Below are 12,891 nucleotides of genomic sequence, written 5' to 3'. Positions count from 1 at the left end.
ATATAGTGAATAAAGAATCAGGAGTGTAGGTAATTACTTCATGGTTAAAATGAAGTTTAGATGAGACAAGGCATATTTGAAAGCTCCTGGCACAATGCAAAACCTCAATTTTTTTGTTTCCTTCTCTCCTCATATGAATTGCTAGCTAACTTTTACCAAAAAAAATCCACTAATCACATCAAAATACATGTATTACTAGCTCTTAGCAGAAAATTAACTATTCTTCTTTTTAACCAATTTTAAATTCTTCATGGACATATTAGAAACAATGCAACTCTTTTGGATGCAATCAACATGAAGAAATGCAAAGACAAGTGTATGTCCACAGTGGAATTTATACATTTTACAGGCAATTTTTATGGATGACTCATCCATTTGCCTCCTACTAGAAGGCAAAATACTCTAGCTTCTTAGGATGGATGCAGAGGAAAAATGACCATATGCAAGAGAAATGATTATATGTGGATTTGGAGGTACAAGTTAAAGGAATAGGATAACTTGAGGCATTATTTCAGGTATTTAAATTGTATCCTTACCCCGCGGTACTGGCTTTCATTGAAAATCTGAGGTGGCAGAGGATATCCAGTGGCCGGTCGACTGTTTTCAGGTACATTTTCTCTCATCCACTTTCGATTCTCTTCATTGGCTGCAATATCTTTTTCTTCAAATCCGATTTTGTTGGCTTCTAAGAAACCAAGCACATCTTGCTGTTTCTTCTTAATCTAGAACCCAAAGGACAAGAAATCACACTGCTGATTAAGAATCTTTTGTTGTTTTTTCTTTTTAAATTCAATGAAAAAAGAAAAAAGTCAGTGGTTTGTGAGCTAACAGAAATGAATTTAGACATGGATCAAAACTTGGAGTTTCACAGAAGATAGGATTTTCTCTCTTTATTATTGTCTTGTTAATGATGTCTCACAAGTGGGTTGAAAAGTTTGTATCTCACAGGTCCTTTACCAATCTCTTTCTTGTTGCCATTGAAAATTCACCTATACAATGATACAGACACAAGGACAAACAACCTAAAGCAGTGGAATTAACTAAAAAGTGTGTGTAATGGGATAGTATGTTTTCTGATTATCTATATACAAGTTTCTCTTAGTTTCATCCTTGTTTAAAGTTTTTCCAAATGACCTAAGTCTACTCCCCATCTTGAGAAGCATTATATAATCAATGGAGATAAATCTTTGCTTGAGAATCACACAAGCTTCAGAATCACTCAAATCTCCATTTTCACTATTCACAACAGAAACAGAATAAGAAGATACAAAGGCAATACCTGCCATATACTAAGTTTGAAATATACCTATACACTCATTATTACCTAACATGCCCTCCTAAAGTTCCTTTTATGTACGTTTGTGTGACTGCCTCAACTAGATTATCACAAAGAGATAACACACATACTTTGTTTCCTTATTATAACTAACAGAGCTTTGGAAATTAGTTAGGTTTCTCCACTGATAAGCATTTCTTTTAGAATCTGAAATCACATATCTATCATAATTTACCCATTATAAAATCATTACTAGATATTTTAGAACAGAAAACAATCAATAGGAAGTTTCTTCAAATAATCACACTAAGAAGACACGTGGGGCAGAACCTTCAAAAAACTGTTTTTTTTAAGAAAGCAGACTAGTCAATGGGAGAGAAAATGTAGAATAAGAAACTCACATGCAGTCAAGGCCCTGTTGGATTGACATCTGCCATCCTCCCACACACAAGTCCAGGCACAAAGATTGTATATATCTGTCCTTCTAAGTTGTTTGTGATAGTAGGTAAATAATTTTCTTTCACATCTCATAACCCCAGGAAAAAGAAAATTCTCAATTTCTCCTAACATATACTGAAATTTCTAAAAGCTATTTAGATCAGAGTACTGAATGTTCTTTAAAGGCAGTTTCAACCCATGGCTGGTCCGAGTGCAGTGGTGTTTACAACTAAAGACAGTTTCAACCCAGCAAATTTTGCTACAAGGTAATTTTTTAAATGAGAATCTTACTTCCTTATTGATTTATAAAATAAATTGTTTAATCATAAATTTTTACCCATTCTTGAATTTTGAGGAAGATCAATGTCAAAGTAAATAAGTAGTCAGGAGTATCTAGTAGACTAATGCACTTGATGGTAGGTTCAATTATACCAATGACTCAATAGTCAAGGGTCAGTCAGTGTAAAGTGTATTTTGACAAATCGAGTAATTTGTCAATCATTAACATGTTTACAAATTTGAGTAGTCCCATTAATTAACAGGAGTGGGAAAACTTTTGCTTGTCAAGGGTCATTTGGACATTTATAACATCACATACAAAATTATCAACTTAATAATGAGCCTGCTATACATTGATTATGAGTCCTGCCTGAGGTTGCCTTGGCAAGGCCAGAAGAAATTATTTTGCTGACTTTATATGGCCTGTAGGCTGGATGTTCCCTACCCCTGCATATGGTACTTCCAGGGATCCAGCATAAATTTTTTAAAAAGCTTTTATTTATTTATTTGAAAGTCAGAGTTAGAGTTAGAGAGAGAGAGAGAGAGATCTTCCATCTGATGTTTCACTCCCCAAATGGCCACAACTGCTGGGGCTGTGCCAGGCTGAAGCCAAGAGCCAGGAGCTTCTTCCAGGTCTCCCATATCGGGTACAGGAGCCCAAGTACTTGGGCTATCCTCAGCTGCTTTACCAGGTGCATTAGCAGAGAGCTGGATCAGAACTGGAGCAGCCAGGACTTGACCTGGTACCCATAAGGGATGCCAGAGTTGCAGGTGGCAGCTTAACCCATTGTAATATAACACTGACCCCTCCAACATTTTTTAGAAATGAGCAAAGATTTAACATTATAGCTAATGTGCAAAGAATTATACATGGCTCTGGGAGAACACCATTAGACACATTTGTGTGAACAGATAAAGGGCATAGGGTCTATTAAAATATTTATTAATTTATTCTCATTTATTTGAAAGGCAGAGGGAGATCTTCTGCTACCCACCACCCCACCAAAGCCCTCAATAGCTGGGCCATGAAATCAGAAGACTGGAACTCAGTGTAGATCTTGCACATAGTGAGCAGGGACCCAAGTACTTGAGCTATCACCTGCTGCTTCTCAGGTGTACATTTGCAAAGAAGCTGGATCAGAAGTAGAGCTAGGAGTCAGATCCAGGCACTCTGATATGGGATGCAGGTGTCCCAAGTGTCAGCTTTATCTGCTGTGCCACAATGCCTACTCCAGGTTAAAGAATTTTTAAGATAAATCACTTTTTGAGGCCTTTCTCTCATTTTCAAATGCTTACTATGTCAAGAACACTGTGATAAGTTGATGGTTGCCTGACCTGCTGTCACTGGGCATAGCTTCACAGGATATTTCACTGATGTATTTCTCCTTTAGCCATTAGTTTTGGATCACAAGTATTTTCCCCATGCTTTGAGGCTGCCTGACCTCAAGTACATATGTTTCCAAGAGTGTCCTGCATCTTAATAAAGCTGAAGATAAAGGGTCATTGTCACACTTTGCTAATAAGTCCTTCCATGTCAAACATTAACATTGTTTCAGCTTTGAATCTTTAGGAAATATAAAAAAAATTACTAACTTGATCATGTCTGTAAGTACAACATTTCATATATGAAGTTCATTTCTAAGAAGCAATATTTTATATGTAACAAATTAATGTCTTTCTCATATACTGATAGGCACATGTTTTGTGCAACAAACCCTGAAAAGGGAGCATCCAATGACGCTTAATTTCACTAATGGGGCTTAAACTAAAGGGACACAGTGAAAAGTGTGGCTGAAATCATACACTGACAAAACAAAGGGCAGGCCGGCACCACAGCTCACTAGGCTAATCCTCCGCCTGCAGCGCCGGCACACCGGGTTCTAGTTCTGGTTGGGGTTCTGTCCAGGTTGCTCCTCTTCCAGGCCAGCTCTCTGCTGTGGCTCGGGAAGGCAGTGGAGGATGGCCAAGGTCCTTGGGCCCTGTACCCGCATGGGAGATCAGGAGGAAGCACCTGGCTCCTGGCTTCAGATCAGCGCAGCGTGCCGGCCACAGCAGCCATTTGTGGAGTGAACCAATGGAAGGAAGCCCTTTCTCTCTGTCTCTCTCTCTCACTAACTCTGCCTGTCAAAAAAAAAAAAATTTAAAAAAAAGGGCAATGGGTGTCATAAAGGTTCACTGAGGAATAAAAATTAAATTTCTCAGAGGGGAAAAAATGGAGTTAAAAGGTTATTAATAACATTTTCAGCCCACAAATAAATTTGCAAGTGCACAATGGCACAATCTAGTAATCTAAATCTCTCTTTTCCATAGTAAGCTCTGCCCCTCACTTCTACTCAAAGAGAACCAAATCATTTCGACTCACATGCCAGGAGTTTTCTTCCCTCTAAAAGACAGTGGAGGGCTAATGAACAATTGTTACCTGGAGGAAATAGTTGCTTTCCAACAAGCTTCTGTGAACTTCTTGTCTGTCATGCCAAAGGTCAACTTTCTTTTAAAGACAGGAGACTGGCAAGGTTTCTGGTTTGGAAAGTGCCACTGTGACTGTTCCAAATACCCAAGGAAGAACAAAACTTTACTAATAACACTTCAAATGGGAAAACAAGAGTTCTTTTCATGAAAGAAAGTGCCACTCTACCACCAAAAAAAAAAAAAAAACCTTAATAAAGGTGGGATTTTTACTTTGTTTTATAATCAACCTCTGTTACCTGTTTTCTACTGACACTTTAATGAAACTTGACAGAAGTTCTGACTACCAAAATCTAAAAAAAAATCATAACAACATTTATATATTATTTATTCAACAATATCTGTGTGCATTGAAAGTGTCAAGCAAAGAACTTTACTAGGCTTCTAAAATGCCTAAAGCAAAATGAAAGATCCCTTCCCAATATTGCAATATAGTGGGAGGAATTAGACATGCAGATATTAAAAAGTTCAGTTACAAAATGGTATTTAAATAAGAAGTCAGACACACACACACACACACACACACACGAGGTGATTAGGTGAGAGGGGCCCAGTGAATGACAAAGCATAGGTGAAAAGACAGAGCAAGCACTTAATTGTTATTAGTGAAGCCACTCAGAGGGAGCTTAATAATGATGGTGCAAATGCTAGAATATCTATCCATATGTACTGAATGCAATCTAGAGTTTCCATGAAAAGTTGTGGTTAGTAAAGATGACTAAAATTGACCAGCTGGAAAAATGAGCTTGCAAAGGTGACAATATGTTATATTAAAACAATGAAGGTAAGATCTTATAAAATATACTTGGAAACCTTCTAAATGGATGCTCATAATTTCTGCTACCAAATTCTTGCACATAACTGAAGTCTATAATGAATAAACAATTGTGTGGGTGTGCATTTTGTCTTTTTGAAACAGGTTATAATTTTCTCAAGGAGAAATTCATGTATATAGACTCCCTATTGTTGGTTCTGCTTATTTCAAATGCTGTCATAGGAAAGGTCACTCGGCTTTTTTTAGGAAAATCAAAAGCGTGTGCCTAAGGATTTAGCAGTGGGGTGGAGGGGGAGTGAACAAGTAGCATTTAGAGCTGCTTGTTCAGCCTTTTAGTAATCTACTTACAAAATACACCTAAAAGGAAAATCAAATCTGAAACCCCAGTTAGTCTGCTTGGAACTGGACCAGTGCATTGTTGCTGCTGTGTAGGCCTTTGGTAACCAGAGAGATCTATTTGCATTTTCAAATGAACACTGTCGTGTGTCCTTATGCCACTGACTTCCTATAGCTAAAGCTAAGGACTCAGCCACAGCAAGAGATACTTCTTTTCAGCTTGTCTGTTTTGCAGTATTTCCAAAAAGTGTTTTGGTCACAATCAGTCACGTAAAACCTGTAAATCGTATTTCTTTATCAACAAGCAACAAGTCTAGGTTAAGACTATTCTGAATTTTCTCCCTGATCTTCCACCTCCATCCCTAGCTCCCTGGAGCTCTCTTGATAGATGTTCCAAGATGTGGCAGCATGAGAGCACAATCTAAGGTTCGCTATTTAACTGTTGCTAAGATATTTTAAAAGCTCTATTGTTATTTCTTTTTTTTACTTGTCCTTCTGCCACAATCATGTCTGCAGTACTATGTCTAAAGAGTTTTAAGGCCTAAATAATTTCAAAAATAGTTTCTAGGTGAAAAGAGAAGAAGGTTGACCTTTAAAGGTAGTTTCTCAAATACAGCTGGGTCTTAAGGTGGCCACAGTCAAGAAAGTAGAATCACGCCCAGTTTCTGAGTTAATAAGGCTTTTCCTGAGTAAGAAATGCCAGTTCTGAATAGTGTCCCCTATTCAGCCATTTCTGGAGTCTGCAACTATTATCTGTTCCACACTTTTTCCAGGGCCTGAAGAATTTTAGCCCATCTCCCATTCCTTCAGAGATGGCTTTATATGTATGTAGATTCAGGAGGATGTGAAATAACAAGTTTTGGAGTATCGTCCTATCTTAAAATGCAATTCTTTGCTCAATGACTAAAACCTTACAATTAATGTTTCACTACTTTGGTCTCCACAGAAATGACATGCAGTGGGCCTATTTGGAAATGAGGCACAAAACAATCTGGAGAGAAGTAGGTAAGGAGATAGTAAAATGTCTTCATTTGCTTTAGGATTTTGCCCCGAGTTGTCCCCACATGCATTCTGACAGAGGATTATATGAAAAAGGTACAGGAAACTCCTACCCAGATAATCCCAAGAGGAAATTCGCAAGCCTTACTATATGTTAGTGCTGGGTTAAGCTCTGCACAAAATAAAGAACAAATAAGAGTTCCAGATAAATAGTGGTTGGGATAGGGTGGCAAGTATTACTATGCTCCTAAATCTGAATATGTGAAATGTGTTCACCTTATATAAATAAATAATTATTTAAAAAAAGAAGTGATTGAATAGAGGAGACTTTGGAACTTGTATTTCCTGCTCAGGAAAAGCCTTTTTTTAAAAAAAGATTGATTGATTTATTTGAAAGTCAGAGTTACACACAGAGAGACGGAGAGACAGAGAGAGAGAGAGAGGTCTTCAATCTGCTGGTTCACTCCCCAATTGGCTGCAATGGCCAGAGCTGCATGGATCCGAAGTCAGGAGCCAGGAGCTTCTTCCGGATCTCCCACACAGGTGCAAGGGTCCAAGGACTTGAGGCATCTTTTACTGCTTTCAGAGGCCATAGCAGAGAGCTGGATTGGAAGTGGAGCAGCCGAGACTCGAACCTGAGCCCTTTTGGGATGCCGGCACTGCAGGCAGCAGCTCTACCCGCTGTGTCACAGCGCCAGCCCTGGAAAAGCCTTTTTTAACTCAGAACAGGGCATGACTGTACTCTCATAAGGAGAAAGGGAAACTAATATTCATTTAGTGCTTGCTGAATGTTTGTGCTGAATAGAAAACCCTTTGTGAAGCTATTTACACATGACCTTTCAAAACCTCAACAATTCTAAAAGGTGGCTATGATTATCCATTTTACAGAAAAGGAAACTGGACTCAGAGACATTGAGAAGCCTGTCGAAGAAGACAGCTCTATTAACTGCCTAAGGCTAATTACAGAGCTAAATCTATGTGACTATAAAGCCCTGTTTTGCATTGTGTATTGTAGCTACTTACGTGGGTGAGATATACTAGAATTCCCAGTCTATCTGGGGAGTTAAGAAACTATCTCATATATGCTAGTCTTAACTATGACACTTAAGAGAAAGACAGCAAAGGTTTAGACAGTCTTTCCCAAATGGCCCTACTTAGTGAACACGAATTCCCAGTTATTATGATCTCCTTCTTCTTTGACCTATTTTAAACTGACCCCCATGAAGTCTTAAGTGGACCAATATGTGGGATTGCATGAACACAGGCAATATGCATACAAGCAAACTGAATGAGAGGCTCAAGTCTCTGGTTTCATTGAACTCAATGAGAACAGCACAGTCCATGTTTCCCTTTTAAGAACTCAGTCATGTAATAGTTTGGGGTGGACTGAGCATAATTTCTGTATTTTAAATTTATAGAAAAGTAGCCAAGAAAGTACAAAAGCATCTGACCTCTCCTGTTCTTTCATTTGCTTTTTAATAAGCAGTGTATCCATCGCTTAAAAAAACTGGCCAATAACCTTTTCAAAGAACAAAATGATCTGATTTTGATACACTGCTCTTGAAAACAGGAACAAGCTTTAACTGCGTCAGTAACAAACACAGGGATTAAAGTTCCTTCTGACTCTGGAAAATAGTACGGACAGAGAAAAGTCAAATAAGAAAGGGCTGGACATGAGACCCTTCAGAACTGATGTTTCTTTTAGTTAATAAACTTTTAAATCTAGAAAATGAGCATGATTGTACTCTCACCTCATGCAGGTGAACATCATTCCAAGATTCTTATCAAATGTACATGCCAAGAGAGCTGCTAGTGGATTAATAAATGACAAAGATTTGGCCAGAGGCTGAAAAATCAAAGCACATAAAAAAAAATCCAACTGCTACACTGGTTTCCTGTGGACCATTTCAACCAATCCCAGGCCCACCTGTTTAGCTTTCAAGGTCCACATAATAACACCCAGCTCTATCTACCTCTCTAAAAATATTGCAGCTTCCCCTCCTCTAAATCAGACCAGGCTGACCTTATTCTCCCATAAACATGTTGCTCCCAAAACCTCAGTGCTTTTCTTCACTTTGCTCCCTTCACTTGCAAGTCTACCCTCTCTCCATTTGGCCATTCTAACCTATTCATCCAAGTCCATTCCCTGCACAGTGCCATCCATGGTCATTTTCTCCCCACCCTTCTTTGTAACCTCCTGCAGTCTGCACTGTCCAGTTTGGAGCTTAAACAAATTAACTCCAATGTTTGAAAATCATTTTCCTTTCAAAGTAGCATCTCTGCAGTTGGTTGATAAGCAAACTTCAGGTAAGAGTCACGCCTCATGCTTCTGTCTCCCCATAAAGTGCTCACCACAGGGTTCGATGCAAAGTAAATACTCAACACTGAATGCTCTCACAATTTTATTTTAAATTCAGCACCACCAAAACGCTTATTTTTAGCTTTTAATTTGAATAAATCTTAATTTTGGAATGCTTTAGATTTACAGAAAAGTTACAAATATAATGCCAAGAATTTCCATATATGTTTCTCCTGGTTTCCCTTATTCTTAACATCTTACCTCATGGTGTTAAATTAGTTATAAGTAGGAAGCCAACAATAATAAAATACTATTAACTCTAGTCTCTAGATTTCATACGTTTTTCCTCTAATGCCCTTTTTCTGTGCCTTTCCAGGATACCACATTACATTTAGTCATCATGGCTCAGTCTCCTCTGGTCTGTGACAATTTGTCAGCCTTTCTGGTTTCCCGCGACCTTGACAATTTTTAGGAGTACAGGTCAAGCATTTTGTAATGCCCCTTATCTCAAGTTTGTCTGATGTTTTTCCAATGATCAGACTGGTTTTATGGATTTGAGGAACAAATACCACAAAAGAGAAGTACCTTTCTCACGGCACCGTATCAGAGGGCACATGATAGCAACATGACTTATTGGTGGTGATGTTAACCTTCATTATTTAGTAAAGTTAGTTTCTGCCAGATTTCTCTACTGTTTTCTCCCTTTCCAAATTTGGAAGCAAGCCAATAAGTCTAGATCACATTTTAGCAAAGAACTCTTTTTAAAACTCCTACTGCATCCCGGAATCTGATGATGCTTTCTAGAGCTCCTGGGAAGCCAGACAAAAGTCAGATGGTTATAATCAGCAAAACCTATGAGGGCTTATTCAAAAGCAATATATGTAAATCCTTGAAGATGACTGGGTTGATTTTTTTATAGTTCAACTCATCCAGCCAAAATAGAAGGAAGAATATTTCATCTAATACTGGGTTTAGTTGCATTTAGCTATGTTTTAGTCATCCTCTTCAATGTCAGATATTTCTACCACCCTTGAAGTACTAATGCCTGTTTAACATATGATATGCCTACATGCATTCATTTTACCTAGGATTTGAAAGCAAGGAGATCTTGTTAATGATTACTGTTTGCACACAGATTCTCATGCATCCTCAATTACCAAAGTCAGTCTTTATTCTCTAAAATGCCCCTTGGAAATACTAGAATACAGCTGATCAAAAGACAGAGTCCTCAGAATACTCTACAGCTTTCTACATTATCCCCAAATGCTAACGTATCTCGTGGTAAACAGAAGTTGCTCTAAGCAAAACCCAAAAGGACTGAAGCTCAAAAGTTTCACAAGATTTAGAGCTTTGGGCCTCACAGAAGCTATGCCATAATCAGCATACAGAAACACATTGGATTATCAGAAAACACTCAGTAATTATTTCCAAATTCTTGGACACTTTGGGTTGTTATAGCTGTATTTTGAAAAGCGTGGGAGACCTGGGGCCGGCGCCGTGGCTCACTTGGTTAATCCTCTACCTGCGGCGCCGGCATTCCATATGGGTGCTGGGTTCTAGTCCTGGTTGCTCCTCTTTCAGTCCAGCTCTCTGCTGTGGCCCAGGAGGGCAGTGGAGGATGGCCCAACTGCTTGGGCCCCTGCACCCACGTGGGAGACCAAGAAGAAGCACCTGGCTCCTGGCTTCGGATCGGTGTAGCTCCGGCTGTAGTGGCCATGTGGGGGGTGAACCAACAGAAGGAAGACCTTTCTATCTGTCTCTCTCTCACTGTCTAACTATCTGCCAAATAAATAATAATAATAATAATAAAGGGTGGGAGACCAATATTTTTTTCCATTCTTGTCAACAATTAATAACATTTGTGGGAGGTCAAATAAGTGATAGCAGCTATAGTTGGTGCTTTATATATAATACTCATTTAATATTCATAATAACCCTATAAGGTAGATATTACCACCATTTTATGGATTCAAACTCTGAGACTCAAGAGGTTAAGTAAATTTATTCAAAATTACAAAGCTAGTGGTTGGCAGGACTGAAATTCAAATTTAGATGCCCCTAATTCCAAATCCTGTCTGTGCCACTATAGTTCCCTGTGTAGCCTTATAATATTTTGTATGGTTTTTTTGGTAAGATATTTTATATAAAGCTAATAAATTCTTGTGAATAATATCACTTTTTGATGTGTTTTTGCTATACAAGTTAATTTCAAATTTTACTTTACCATACAATGATTTTGCTTCCTTTATTATCCATATTTATTTCCTTTACTATGCATATAGATTTATCAATCTCCACATCATCATGAAGCAACAATATCCAATTCCATCTCTAGGATCCTCTACTGCTAGGAAAAGATCAGTGCTCAGCTCCCGTCTAGTAATGTTAGGGGCTAACTTTCAATCAAGAAAGTAGTTCCTGAGTACAAAACAGGCCTCAAGACTACTATTCTTACACTGAAACAAATGAAAACAAAACAAAACAAAGATATTACTTATGGTCTCAAAGAACTTATAAACTATAATTATATGGTTATAAATTCCATACTAACAGATAACAAATCATGGAATGTAACCAGCCCTGTATCAAAGTCTAACTTCTTTCTATTGCAGGAAAGTGGGTGGATTAGGGCTGGACAAATATGGGGAACAATAGGACACAGACTGCTTGAGTATGCTAGCAATGAGCTGTAGAATTCTGTGCATGTCAGTTCCCTTTCTGCATTGTTCTGTATCTAATTTCACTATGAAATATAATGTAATAATTATTATTTAAGTGCTTCATATGGGTCAGGCACTATGCTAAGCTCTTTACATGCTTATATTATTTAATTCTCACAATAATCTTATAAAGAAGCTGCTATTATTTTCATTACAGATTCAGAGACAAAGAAACTAAAGTTTAGACAAAAAATATAGCTTATATGGATTAAAGAACTTGTTCCAAATCACACACTTGCCAAGGCTCTGTCAGAATAAAAAGCATGCTTAAACATTAAGCATACTGAATAACAAAATAATACACTACCATATTTATTGTCTCATGTTAACTAGAATGTCTTGTCAATTTAATGAAATGTGGTTGGTTTACAATAATTTTATATCACTCTTAATTCCAAACCTTGGCCTAAAAGAAGAGAAAAAAAAAAAAAACCAAAAACTTTATGCTTTTCAAGAGTTTTATACACAGGATACAAACATTTTTCTGAATAACTCCTTATTTCCTTTTCCACACTGAGGTTCTGTGATAATGAAACAACAAAACACAGTAGAAGCAATGAAAGCCTCCTGGAACTTTAAAATTGGGTAACACCAAGTTATTGTGAAGAAGCAATAATGCACATGAATCACACTGATTTTGTTCCTCAGAAGAGTTGTGTCTCCATTTGAAACTATTTTCGTATATGTAGACAAATATAGTGCAAAGTTAAGAACATTGCAGAGTGCTTCCACAACAGGGGAACAGAGTGGCTTGTCACCATTAGTGACTACAGGAAATGAACACTGCGAGGAAAACAAGATTATGGAAGCCTCAGGCAGTTCAGACAACTTTGGGAGAACCTTTACAGCAAAAGCCTTCCTTGAACCAAATCACGTTGTTACAAATACCAAAGCTAAACATTCGTGACAACTGCTAGCCTAATATATATGGATCTTCTGTCTCAAAAATGTCAGACTAAGGTTGCACTAAGTCTTTTTCTTTTTTACATTTTCAAAAAACTTGTAATCAACATATTAAAATTTACATATTTATAAAGTAATATTGCACTACCAATTTCAAAATAAACAGACCAATTTATTCCAGCCTCTACCTCCTTACCCTAATTACTACTGTTATCAACTCAGTACAATTAGTTTCTAGATAGATATCAATCCTCTTTAGGAGAACTTTGTCATAATAGTGTCAAGGTAATTTGGTTACAAGAGCCATTAAAAGCTACAAAATGATGGTGATTTTACAGTCAGTTAAGATATTCTCCAACTCACCCCCTTCTCTATGCACCAAATTCTGGCAGTAAGGAAA

At 37.7% G+C, this 12,891-nt stretch overlaps 1 protein-coding gene across 1 annotated transcript in view; it reads right to left on the bottom strand.

The window, feature by feature from the left end:
• Positions 1 to 12,891, bottom strand: part of SH3BGRL (SH3 domain binding glutamate rich protein like) — an 81,586-nt gene that overhangs the window by 14,140 nt on the left and 54,555 nt on the right. The window contains exon 2 of the mRNA XM_062183424.1: positions 537 to 722. Within this exon, the coding sequence (XP_062039408.1) occupies positions 537 to 722 (186 nt within the window). The remainder of the gene's footprint in view (positions 1 to 536; positions 723 to 12,891) is intronic.

Source organism: Lepus europaeus, chromosome X (genome assembly GCF_033115175.1).
Source record: "Lepus europaeus isolate LE1 chromosome X, mLepTim1.pri, whole genome shotgun sequence".
NCBI classification, from domain to species: domain Eukaryota; kingdom Metazoa; phylum Chordata; class Mammalia; order Lagomorpha; family Leporidae; genus Lepus; species Lepus europaeus.
This window is presented reverse-complemented; position numbering and strand designations above follow the sequence as displayed.